Here is a 13,429-nt window from a genome sequence, read left to right on the forward strand (position 1 = left end):
TGAAACCTCTGTATCTTCCTTTTCCCTCCCACATTTCCGAACACACCAGGAAGGACAGGATATCCATGTTGAGCAGCAGAACACCAAAAGATTGTCATAAAATGGATGAAAGAAAAAGAAAAGGTGGCTGTTTTCCTTGCCTCAAGCTCCTTGTCTTTGGCTGGCCACAGGCTTACAACAGGCCCTCGGTCCTTCACTTGTATCACATCACTCATGTTGATACAGTTGCTCAGTATAATAATTTTCTCCATCCAGTAAACTTCAGTCATCCCATGATCCGAGAAAAGCATCACATTCAGGTCATTCTCCAGGCCCTTGTCCTGTCAAGATAGTGAGGATTGTGATTATAGCTTGAGAAGGACACAAAAGGCATTCCTGTTTCCTCTTTGGTAAGCAAATTCAGTTACCTGTACAGTGGGTTTATGATAGGAAACAATGGGGTCTAATCCTTATAAACACCCTCTTCTGCTTCCAGTTCAGTTGAATGTATCAAGAAATCTGATTTTAAAATAAAGTTACAACTCTTTTAAATTGGTCTAAAGAAGTGTGAAATCTCATGATATACCTTCTAGCATTTGGTCAGGGTTTGCCTGTTGTTTTTGTCACCATATGTTCTATTTCTATTATTGGAGGATTTGTATATAATGTGCTGTAGAACACATCTCGCCTCGCTAAAACAGTGGATGTGGCTCTTAATGAGACATGCAGCATTATCACGGGGTGTCTGTGCCCTACACCACTGGAGAAATTACACTGTTTAGCCGGTATTGCACCACCTGACATCCGCCAGGAAATAGCAACCAATAGAGAGAGGACCAAGGTAGTGACATATCTGGCCTTCCCCTGTTTGGATATCAACCAGCACACCAACAACTTAAGTCAAGAAATAGTTTTCTAAGATCTACAGAGACACTTACTGGAACACCTCAGCAAGTGAGAGTCCAAAAGTGGCAGGCTCAAACCCAGAACCTCAATCAATGGGCACACAGAAGACTGGGTGACTTGGAAGGCACTGAACAGACTTCGCTCTGGCACCATAAAATGCGGAGCCAACCTTAAGAAATGGGGCTACAAAGTGGAATCCACGACATGTGAGTATGGAGAAGTGCAAACAACTGACCACTTACTATAATGCAATCTAATGCACAATGGAGGACCTTCTTATAGCAACACTAGAGGTGCTCCAAATGGCCAGTTACTAGTCAAAGGATATTTAATAGAATGCCATGTTTGCAAACTTTGTGTGTTTTTTTTTTAAAAAAAAATACAATACAACTGTTTGGTTTGCTCCTGACACATTTAACAAATAAATACTGATGCACTATAGCAGTGTACCACTGAAAAAAATCCTCTAAACATTAAGAAATGAAAAGAGAAATGAGCACATGTTTTAGATATGCCTTGGATTTTTCACCCTGTCTGGAAAAGTCCTTTGTTCCATTTGAGCTAAAACCAATGGGGTTTATGTTCCAGTTGGAACACTGATTTTCTAGGCTGGAAACCAGAATTCAGTCTCTGTATTTCAAATGGCCTCTTATCTCTAGTCCCTGATAACAGTAAAAAGAAAAAGAAAAAAAAAGAGTTGCGACCATCCAGTCCAGCTCCCTGCCATGCAGGAATACACAGTCAACATTACTGTTAGAAATTACAACCTCCTTCAAGCCTCCTCTAGTAATTTGTTTGTATATAATCCTGCTGCTTACTTACTGTATGTACTGGTATGCAGTTTTCTTTCCTTTGCTCTATGTTTCCTCGGAAGTTGTGAGAGGGGCTACTGACTACAAGTTTAGGCTCTGAGACTGCTCAGACCTCAGACTCCATCGGACTTTGGGACAGCTCAGACCAACATTTGCCTGCTGTTGTTGTAAGAAAGATGCCTTGTGCCATCTGCACACAGAGAAACTATCTCAAACATATCTGAAACTGACTGATAAGTTCTGTACCTGTGTGTTCTGAATACACATGAAGTTTTGAGTAAACCAAATATGCTATTTTTACCAAAGTCTACTTTATTTTGTCTTCTGTTGTTGCTCTTCCTTTTTCCTTCCTTTTTCCCCAGCATCATTGTCTTCTCTAAGCTTTCCTGTCTTCCCATTATGTTGTTGTTTTATGGGAGAGCAGATATGTTTTTGGGCACTGAAAAACACTTCTGAATAACTGTTATTTTTATGCATTGGCATATTCTCTGTTTTCTTAACAGATCAGAGACAGCAAAGTTATTCAGTCTAACAACTGAAGCCAATTGCCTTGTATAATTACATTTGGTTGTATACCACATTAGAAGATACTACTCAAATGAGTTTGTGGCTCTTCTCTGAAAGGTGATGCTTTTCCAAAAGTTTATGATCTCCAAATGGTTATGAATGCCATTTTCTAAAAATTACAGACAGTTAATAAGAATGAGGAACAGAAGAATATGGAGAAAACACTGAGCCACATTGTTGTGTCGAAATGACACTGACCTTGATACTCTTAGTCATACTGAGCAAAACGTTATCCACTGCTTTTACTGCACTCTTCCTCTGAGTGGATGCGGGGCCGTAATGATGACCTTCGACATCAATTCGTTCATAATACACTGCTGCCATATCTGCGGAGCCATTTCTATAGTGACAATATTACAAAAGAGTTAAGTCAGGAACAAGCAGGTTGACAAAGCATAAGCATAAAATGTTTACAAACATAAAATAAATATATGTCTTAAGATTAGAATCCAATTTCTGTGCTATTTATTGTTAAATGTTGGAAATGGAAGAGGTGTGAGCTGTGTTACATACCATGGGTTGCTAACCTTTTCAGAGCACTACTCTTTTCTCACAAAGACAGTGTAACTGAAGTGAATCTGGATGAAAATACCACGATCTTCCTTAGCAGACATGATTGAACCACCAGAACATTCCTGCTTTCCTAGATTTCACCCAACTGGAGCCTTTAACTCTTACTTGGTCCTTCCTACACACTTCCTATACGGTTCGGACCCAGCTTACTTGTCCAAACGCATCTGCCCCTTCATCCCACCTTGCAATTTAAGATCATCCGGGGAGGCCCTGCTCTCGCTCCCATCAACAGCGCAAATGCAGCTGGCGGGGACGAGGAGCATGGCCTTCTCAGCTGTAGCCCCCCACCTATGGAACACACTCCCAAAGGAGGTAAGATCTGCTCCCTCACTCCTGACCTTTAGAAAAAAATTAAAATCATGTTTCTGGGACCATGCCTTCGGACAATAGATGTACGCAGCTTTTAGTGGGACAAGGACTGGAATGGCGACTCAACTGATGAGATTGTTTAATGGTTTTAATACCTGTTTTGATATTTGATGATGCACTGTTTTTAATATGATATATGTTTAAAGTGTGGTTTTACTATTGTAGTTGTAAGGCATTGAATTTTTGCCATTTTTTATGTTTAAAGCACTTTGAGTCCACCTAGGGGGGAGAAAAACGGTATATAAATGCTGTAAATAAATACATCTCTAAAATGGTTTTGTCCGATCTTTCAGAATTACTTCATACTTATGTTCAAGGGTCAAAAAAATAAAGATGGGGCCATAACAGTTAACAACATTTGTGCATTTCTTTAATTGATTTATAACTTAAAGGTTAATAATAATTCCAAATAAAACATGTACAATTAAAATCAGAAAAAGCAAATACTGAAATTGACGACCCAAAAATCACAAAATTAAATATCTGAATGTCTAAAAGCATAATCACAAATTACAAACATCCAGTGAACTTCAGCAATGCAAACACATAGGAGATAAAAAATCTGACTTATTGCCTTAATGATTGTGCAAATGGGTGTCAGACACCCACAAAAAAATTAGTGCTAAGAAGAAAAATTCCTAAAGAAAAAACATATACTACTAGTTGTTATTATTGGACCTACATCACTATGGTACTTGAAGGCCACATAAACATCACTTTACAAACAAAAGACTGCGTCATGTTGGATCATGATGCAGCATTTGAAATTCAGCACAATTTAGTTTTATTCTCCTGGGGTGAAACATTAAGCCAAAATAAACAAACCAATTTACAAATAGCTTTCCCCAGTTTGGCATCCCATCTTCTGCTGAGGTGTTGAACTACAATGCCAGAGTTGTCATTTAGTATACCTGGAGGATGCCAGATTGGAAAAAGCTGACCCAGAGTTCGATTTCTGACTTGACACAATAGTCTAGATGGGGCTTCCAACCAAGCTGCAAGTTTGCATTAAATAATGACATTTCACTTCAGTCTCCCTCATATGCCAACCCAGTATCAGAACTTCCATACTGATTATGACCAAAGAACTATGAAGAGTTGCACAGAATCTGGAGAAAATAAACTAATCTAGAAAAAAAAATTAATTCTACATCACTGCTCTGAGCTAGAGGAACTTTTCAGCATTTCTGTTGTGCTGTAGGATCAATTAAAATCTTTTAGTAAAAGGAAACCCATCATGGAACTTGCTTTGGATGGAAGCAAGGTAATTTTATCAACCCACAAATCTTAGCAAAACAAAGATTGCCACCTAAATAATAATATATAATAAAGGAAATTGGGGGGGGGGGGGGCAATTAATTACATCTTGTTATCCTTGTGCAGAAAAAAGTGCCCTGCATGACATAAAAAAGTAAAATATACTCGTCTCTTTACCTTAAAGATTCAACAGCACTATTTACAGCATTGGAGAAATTGGCATCTGTTGGAACACTGTAGTATGGTAGGCAGTAGGTAGGTCGGTGTCCAAGGATTTCAACTTCACATCCTAAAGAGGAATACTGTTAGTAATGGCTTGCTCTGAGCCTAAATGCCAAAAGTCAGAGGGGTATGGTCTTTTTTCTAGTAATCCTTACACTTTTGCCCTGAGCCCCTCTACGGAAATAGAGCAGAATATAAATAAAGTATTATTATTATTATTATTATTATTATTATTATTATGAAGTAACAGCTCCATTAACAATGCAGTACTTCCAGATCAAAATTATAATGAAGTGAATATTTCCAACAAACACAGTCCATGCATTCGCATGGGTATATACATACTGCGAAAATGTACATGTAAAACTCCACATTTTATCAGAAACCTTAGATGTGACTGCTACTGAATACTGCAGGATTCATAGTATCTTAATTAAATCTGGATTAAATTACAGTAAAGTAAAAGTAAAGGTTTCCCTTTGACATTAAGTCTAGTCAAGTCCAACTCTGGGGGATGGTGCTTATCTCCATTTCTAAGGTGAAGAGCCGGTGTTGTTTGTAGATGCCTCCTAGGCCATATGACCGGCATTACTTTATGGAGCACCGTTACCTTCCCACCGAAGCAGTACCTATTGATCTACTCACATTTGCATGTTTTCAAACTGCTAGGTTAGGAGAAGCTGGGGCTAACAGCAGGAGCTCACTCCATCCCGCAGTTTCATACCAGTCAGCAAGTTTTGCTTATTAGCAGTTTAACCCACTGTGCAGCCCTCTAAATTATAGTAGTTTCTCTATTTTTGTGGCACTTAGGGGCGCAACACAGGACACTCACAAAAGTGGGGAAACTTTAAAATGTAGCAGCCTACTGTAGTTTTCTTTGTCAAAAACTGGCCCCATTTTCTACTTGAGTAATTAGTCATACTATAACATACTCACAGAAATTAAATGCAGCCTCTACTAAACCTTTTGTAAATAGTTGCAGTTTCCCTTTATGGAACTGATGTATCGAACTGCTGAATCTATTTCCCTATAGAATCTTAATGTATTTTGCACCAATTAATTTCTATGACACCTCAAGCTTTTCCCAACAAAACACAGTATGTATGGAGTCCTGGAAGCTTATGGCAATGAATTGTAAAAGGGGTGTGTGCGCTCTAAACACAGAGGAGACATGTTGTAATATTAATATTTATAGCTGTTCTGTTCAGCAACGAAATATACAAGCAATCTAGTTTTTTAATACCCCAAGGGCCTGAAACTAGTGCTATAATATGTATTTCCTTGAATCCATGAACACATAATGCAGAATGTGGAGAAGAAGCAAGGTTTTCCTAATCTAAATAGGAGAAGATATGTGCGACTTACAACTGTGTATTCCATTTCCTCTTTCAAGAGGAAGAAAGCAATCCTTAATGTGAATGCTGGGAAAAGATGGCTTCATTGAAGGAAGCAAGTTATATGACAAGCATGCATAATTCCAAATTGTTATTTTATTTTATTTTATTCTCTGCCTTTATTCTCTCAGCATAGGATTCAAGATCACTGTATATCCCTACAGTCAAGGAAAACATGTGACTTTGTTCCTATATGCTGGTGTTGACTGCTCCAGCGCATGTTTAAAATCCTGAAACAGCTGATCAGGGCTGTAAACCACAGACACACAGGTGGCTATATGGAAGCAGAATTGGAAAGCAATTACAATGAGAACTCACTGCAACAATTCAATTGTTCTTATGTTTATGAAATTAAATGGAGCTTAAATTTATAGGAGGGTGAGGAGAGATAAAAAGAAATTAGGTATCCACATCAGAACTTCTGAGGTCCAACGCATCTCGGAGGGTCAATTAAAAAAAATTAAAAGTAAACTTCCACCAGATGTCCATCTTGAATATTTCTAAAATCTGCTACAAACAAAAGTGTCAGGACACCAGGGAAGCATTTACCGGGACTGACAGCTCCATGTTTGGACTTGCTATAGAGTCCTCTGATTTTTTTGCCCCACTTGTTTGTTCCGGATTATGATGCTTTCTAAAAGTGCCCTCAAAGAGTGCTTGTTTCTGTCTTCTTATGAGGTGGAGAGAGTGTAACTTGCCCTTAGTCACTGCTTCTTAAACTGTGGATCCTGACCCCAAAATGCAGTCAACTCAATGTTGGGGTCCTAAAAAGTTTGGCAGCAGTGAAAATTTTCTACATGTCACTTAGTGGCTGTTTTAGACATTTCCATGAATCTGTTGGTAATGGTATTCCCTGTAGTAACCTATGGATGCGAGAGCTGGACCATAAGAAAGGCTGAGTGAAGGAAAATAGACACTTTTGAACTGTGGAGCTGGAGGAAAATTCTGAGATGGTCTTGGACGGCAAGAAGATCAAACCAGTCCATACTCCAGGAAATAAAGCGCGACTGCTCACTGGAGGGAAGGATATTAGAGGCAAAGATGAAGCACTTTGGCCACATAATGAGAAGACAGGATAGCTTGGAGAAGGCAATTATGCTGAGGAAAATTGAAGGAAAAAGGAAGAGGGGCCTACCAAGAGAAAGATGTTTGGATGGTATCCTTGAAGTGACTGGCTTGACCTTGAAGGAGCTGGGGGGTGGCCACGGCTGACAGGGAGCTCCGACGTGGGCTGGTCCATGAGGTCACGAAGATTCGGAAGCGAATGAATGAATAAACAAAAAAATGGATCTGTTGTGCAGTGTTTACAGTGGACTCTGCAAAAAGATGTGTCATAAAAACGTAAACGAGACTAATGAGATAGCCTTACACACGCTGATTCATTACCAGTAAGTATTTGCGCACTTAACATACTACCAGATTCATGCATCCCAGGATAGATAAATTAATGGGATATTTGGAAGGAAGGTTGACAGATTCCTCAGCTTTACTAAATGCCTGTGGGAAAATATTTCTGTAGTCCTAATTGACAGATCCCTTTCTTTGTTTAGTTTCTGTTGATTTCAAGATCATAGGTCAAGACTGTTAAACCCAGGAAAAACAAAGTCCTACTACAATTATATAACAGTTAAATTAAACAGGCCTACAATGCTGAAGGTCATCAAAACTTTTAAAAATGTATGCTGGTTTTATCAGAATTTAACATTTAAACCCAAAACCAACCTCAGATTTGCTTCATCACATATCGTGTTTTTTCCCCACAACTTGCCTTTAAGTTTTTATTTTGTAGTAAATGACTTATTATTTATTTATGTATTTGGATGTAAAAAGTAAACAGTAGGAAACAGGTTAGAAAATACTTTCAAAATACACTATTGTAATTAGTTGATATGAAACACACAAAAATCTATTCAAAAGCACTAAAAGAAATCACAATGAAACCAATGTTTGCACTTAATCGAAACTGAGTAATAGACTTGTGAAATAATTGTGTATGACACATTTTTAGCATTTTTAAAAATTCAGCTCCCAAAAATACATTAAAAACAAATGCAAAATTATGAAAGATTTTTCCTCACAGACTTGTATTATTCTGATTTGTAGTTATCACTCTTGACTGGAATACATACAATGAATACAAATCAGTATATATACATGTGATCCAAAGTTAGGATATGAGCCATTAATTTCTGTTCTCTAGTAATGTACAATCATTCTCAAAGCTACTTTGGGCTGCAGTTCACAGACACATTAGCCAGCTTAGTCCATGGTGAGAATTCTGGGAGTTAGAGTCCAAAAGATCTGGAGAGTCAAAGTCTGAGGACTTCATCACACGCAAATACCCTCTCCCTGTTTCTACACACATCTAAAATAGTTCATAGATGAAGTACCATGGAGCCCATCAAATGATGTAGACAGACTTCCAACTGTCATCTGTGGTGTTTCATCAGTGAACTGTGTCAGAAATCTGGAGAATCAGGGAAAACTGAAGCTGGGGAGAAATCATCTTCTGAGGTCCTGATGCATGTGGAAACAGGAGAAAGTGCTGGACCTGTCAGATTCACCTGTGTTGTATTAAGTGACGTGGAGGAATGGGTGTTCCTATGGGCAGTTTCCTATGCTCCCCTTCTTTTACAAAATCCTACTGTATGAGTCTGGAACAGTAATTTTTTTTAATTAATGTAATCCTAAGGAATCGCGCAATTGTAAGATATCACTATGTTGTTTTTGCTGCATTTTCTCCTTCATACTAATCTGAGCTTTTGAAATTGCACCATTGCTTGATTTTTAACTTCTTTGTTCACTTTTTTACCAACTATAGGAAGTTAGAATGGTGCCTTGAATCTCCTCTAGAGTAAAGGGCTTGAGAGGGAAAGTACGAGGGCTGAATGAAAGGTAATACCTCCACCTTCGTAACTCCTCAATATAAGGCAAGTACTGGTATGCGGCAGGTGCTAGCTTGTTCAGTAGACTCTCCTCTACAGTTCCATTTTGGTGGGAAGTTTAGCATTGAATGGTTGCATTGTTAAAGTGCGAAGCATGAAACCCTGCGCAGATGGTCGGTCAATACGACTTAAGCAATGTGTAGTCATTGAATTCTTTACAGTAGAAGGTGTCTACCCAAAGGAGATTCATCAGAGAATGCAAGCTGTTTTTGGTGATTGTGTTGATGTGAGTACTGTGTGTCGTTGGACAAGTAAGTTTAGAGATGTTGAGGTGGGAACATCTGACTTGCATGACAAACAAAGAGTTGGACATCCTGTGACAGCAACCACCTAGTTTCACAAGCAAAAGGTTGACAGATTCATTCAGGACGATTGTCATATCACTCAGAGAGAAATTTCAAGCATAATTGGCATTTCACAAGAACGTGTGGGTCACATTATTGCTTTGCTTGGCTATCAGAAGATCTGTGCACGATGAGTTGCAGAAACAGAGTATCGACTTCTTCCGTGACGGCTTCAGAAAACTTGTTAATTGTTGGCAGAAATGTATACAATTGTCTGGTGATTATGTCAAAAAGTGAATAGTGGTAGTTAAAGAGCACGTTCTAAGGCAGTGGTTCTCAACCTGGGGTCCCCAGATGTTTTTGGCCTTCAATTCCCAGAAATCCTAACAGCTGGTAAACTGGCTGGGATTTCTGGGAGTTGTAGGCCAAAACACCTGGGGACCCACATGTTGAGAACCACTGTTCTAAGCAATATTTCTGCGTTTGATTTATTAAAATATTCCCATCCAAACCCAAGTAACGAAGGTGGAGGCATTACTTTTCATTCAACCCTCATAAAGGATCCCATAGAATTGGTGTCTGTGTTAAGAATGGTGCCTTGGGTCTCCTCTATGATCTGGGAAATGTATTATATGACAGTGTCTTGGATCTCCTCTAGAGTAACAAGATTGTCTTATGTATCTTATATGACAGTGCCTTGGGTGTCCTCTAGAGTAACAAGATTGAGACGGAAAATAAAGGAACCTATAGAAGTAGTGTCTGTCTTAAGAATGGTGCCTTGGGTCTCCTCTGGAGTAACAAGATTGAGAGGGAAAGTAAAGGAGCCCATAGAAGTAGTATCTTAAGAATGATGCCTTGTGTCTTTTCTAAGCGGGTTGTTGAGCTAGAGGAAGGAGGTGATCCTGTGTGATGGGGTAAGTAAATTCATCGTGTTCTTTAAAGATGAAATCCCATGCAAAGAAGACTATTCTACATAGAATAGTCTTCAGGAGCAGCAGCAGTCTCAGACTGCTGCTGCTCCTGCCACAGGGGTCCTGAATCCTTCCATCCAGCTTGGCTGCCCTGGACTACTTGTGAGTAGGAGAAGCCCCAGGCCCTTTCCAACTGGGTGCGACTCAGCAATCCTCCAAGGAGGGAGGGACTATAAAGCTGTGTTGCACCTGCCTTGGCCTAGTCTCAGACTGCTGCTGCTCCTGCCACAGGGGTCCTGAATCCTTCCATCCAGCTTGGCTGTCCTGGACTACTTGCGAGTAGGAGAAGCCCCAGGCCCTTTCCAACTGGGTGCGACTCAGCAATCCTCCAAGGAGGGAGGGACTATAAAGCTGTGTTGCACGTGCCTTGGCCTAGTCTCAGACTGCTGCTGCTCCTGCCACAGGGGTCCTGAATCCTTCCATCCAGCTTGGCTGTCCTGGACTACTTCTGAGTAGGAGAAGCCCCAGGCCCTTTCCAACTGGGTGCGACTCAGCAATCCTCCAAGGAGGGAGGGACTATAAAGCTGTGTTGCACCTGCCTTGGCCTAGTCTCAGACTGCTGCTGCTCCTGCCACAGGGGTCCTGAATCCTTCCATCCAGCTTGGCTGCCCTGGACTACTTGTGAGTAGGAGAAGCCCCAGGCCCTTTCCAACTGGGTGCGACTCAGCAATCCTCCAAGGAGGGAGGGACTATAAAGCTGTGTTGCACGTGCCTTGGCCTAGTCTCAGACTGCTGCTGCTCCTGCCACAGGGGTCCTGAATCCTTCCATCCAGCTTGGCTGCCCTGGACTACTTGTGAGTAGGAGAAGCCCCAGGCCCTTTCCAACTGGGTGCGACTCAGCAATCCTCCAAGGAGGGAGGGACTATAAAGCTGTGTTGCACGTGCCTTGGCCTAGTCTCAGACTGCTGCTGCTCCTGCCACAGGGGTCCTGAATCCTTCCATCCAGCTTGGCTGCCCTGGACTACTTGTGAGTAGGAGAAGCCCCAGGCCCTTTCCAACTGGGTGCGACTCAGCAATCCTCCAAGGAGGGAGGGACTATAAAGCTGTGTTGCACGTGCCTTGGCCTAGTCTCAGACTGCTGCTGCTCCTGCCACAGGGGTCCTGAATCCTTCCATCCAGCTTGGCTGCCCTGGACTACTTGTGAGTAGGAGAAGCCCCAGGCCCTTTCCAACTGGGTGCGACTCAGCAATCCTCCAAGGAGGGAGGGACTATAAAGCTGTGTTGCACCTGCCTTGGCCTAGTCTCAGACTGCTGCTGCTCCTGCCACAGGGGTCCTGAATCCTTCCATCCAGCTTGGCTGCCCTGGACTACTTGTGAGTAGGAGAAGCCCCAGGCCCTTTCCAACTGGGTGCGACTCAGCAATCCTCCAAGGAGGGAGGGACTATAAAGCTGTGTTGCACCTGCCTTGGCCTAGTCTCAGACTGCTGCTGCTCCTGCCACAGGGGTCCTGAATCCTTCCATCCAGCTTGGCTGCCCTGGACTACTTGCGAGTAGGAGAAGCCCCAGGCCCTTTCCAACTGGGTGCGACTCAGCAATCCTCCAAGGAGGGAGGGACTATAAAGCTGTGTTGCACCTGCCTTGGCCTAGTCTCAGACTGCTGCTGCTCCTGCCACAGGGGTCCTGAATCCTTCCATCCAGCTTGGCTGTCCTGGACTACTTGCGAGTAGGAGAAGCCCCAGGCCCTTTCCAACTGGGTGCGACTCAGCAATCCTCCAAGGAGGGAGGGACTATAAAGCTGTGTTGCACCTGCCTTGGCCTAGTCTCAGACTGCTGCTGCTCCTGCCACAGGGGTCCTGAATCCTTCCATCCAGCTTGGCTGCCCTGGACTACTTGTGAGTAGGAGAAGCCCCAGGCCCTTTCCAACTGGGTGCGACTCAGCAATCCTCCAAGGAGGGAGGGACTATAAAGCTGTGTTGCACCTGCCTTGGCCTAGTCTCAGACTGCTGCTGCTCCTGCCACAGGGGTCCTGAATCCTTCCATCCAGCTTGGCTGCCCTGGACTACTTGTGAGTAGGAGAAGCCCCAGGCCCTTTCCAACTGGGTGCGACTCAGCAATCCTCCAAGGAGGGAGGGACTATAAAGCTGTGTTGCACGTGCCTTGGCCTAGTCTCAGACTGCTGCTGCTCCTGCCACAGGGGTCCTGAATCCTTCCATCCAGCTTGGCTGCCCTGGACTACTTGTGAGTAGGAGAAGCCCCAGGCCCTTTCCAACTGGGTGCGACTCAGCAATCCTCCAAGGAGGGAGGGACTATAAAGCTGTGTTGCACCTGCCTTGGCCTAGTCTCAGACTGCTGCTGCTCCTGCCACAGGGGTCCTGAATCCTTCCATCCAGCTTGGCTGCCCTGGACTACTTGTGAGTAGGAGAAGCCCCAGGCCCTTTCCAACTGGGTGCGACTCAGCAATCCTCCAAGGAGGGAGGGACTATAAAGCTGTGTTGCACCTGCCTTGGCCTAGTCTCAGACTGCTGCTGCTCCTGCCACAGGGGTCCTGAATCCTTCCATCCAGCTTGGCTGCCCTGGACTACTTTCCATCGGGCCTTCTTACCAACGCGCCAGCTTTTCCATCTGCTGAGCTATTCATAGCTAAAGCCCTTGTTGTCCCAGTTGCCGGCGAGGATTCCTCCAGGGGCCGGAGCAAGCTGCTGGGCCGCGGGCCAACTGGCCAAATCGAGCCGAAGAGAGACGGTCCCTTGCCGGGTGGCTTCGGCCTGCGGCCTAACCATCTGGACTTGTTTGTCTCCTTCGGCCGCTGGGCCAACTAGCCTTTCCACCTTTGCCTATTCTGCCCAGGCCCTACTGCCTTTCCATCTGGCCCTCACCACCGGCCAAGCGGCGGCCCCCCCCATCTGAGCTGACTGCCACCGTGTCGACCACCTCCGGAGGTCCATCCGCCAATTTACATCAAACGTCAGCTATTTACATCTGAATCATAGCACTTTACTAACTGCCAGTCTCCTGACCACTGTGTACATTTTGCGAACATTGCACAGTATAATCCGTCCTACCTCTGCTGCTAATGTGGTAATAAGACCATAATATAGCGCTTAGTGGCGCCTGTTCCGTAGCCAACTGTTTGCACTTTACCAACTGTGGCACTTTACCCCTCCCAACTCCTCCTGCCGCACTTTAGTAGTATAGAGGGCCAAATATTTT

General features: G+C 43.1%; 1 protein-coding gene across 1 annotated transcript in view; it reads right to left on the reverse strand.

Annotated features, from left to right (window-relative positions):
- The window catches only part of ENPP6 (ectonucleotide pyrophosphatase/phosphodiesterase 6), a 55,102-nt gene that overhangs the window by 14,558 nt on the left and 27,115 nt on the right, over positions 1-13,429 (reverse strand). Inside the window, exons 3-5 of the mRNA XM_060778647.2 lie at positions 4,641-4,752; positions 2,463-2,604; positions 141-320 (exon numbers count right to left, since the gene is read on the reverse strand). Of these exons, the coding sequence (XP_060634630.2) occupies positions 141-320; positions 2,463-2,604; positions 4,641-4,752 (434 nt within the window). The remainder of the gene's footprint in view (positions 1-140; positions 321-2,462; positions 2,605-4,640; positions 4,753-13,429) is intronic.

This window comes from Anolis sagrei, chromosome 5 (assembly GCF_037176765.1).
Source record: "Anolis sagrei isolate rAnoSag1 chromosome 5, rAnoSag1.mat, whole genome shotgun sequence".
NCBI lineage: Eukaryota > Metazoa > Chordata > Lepidosauria > Squamata > Dactyloidae > Anolis > Anolis sagrei.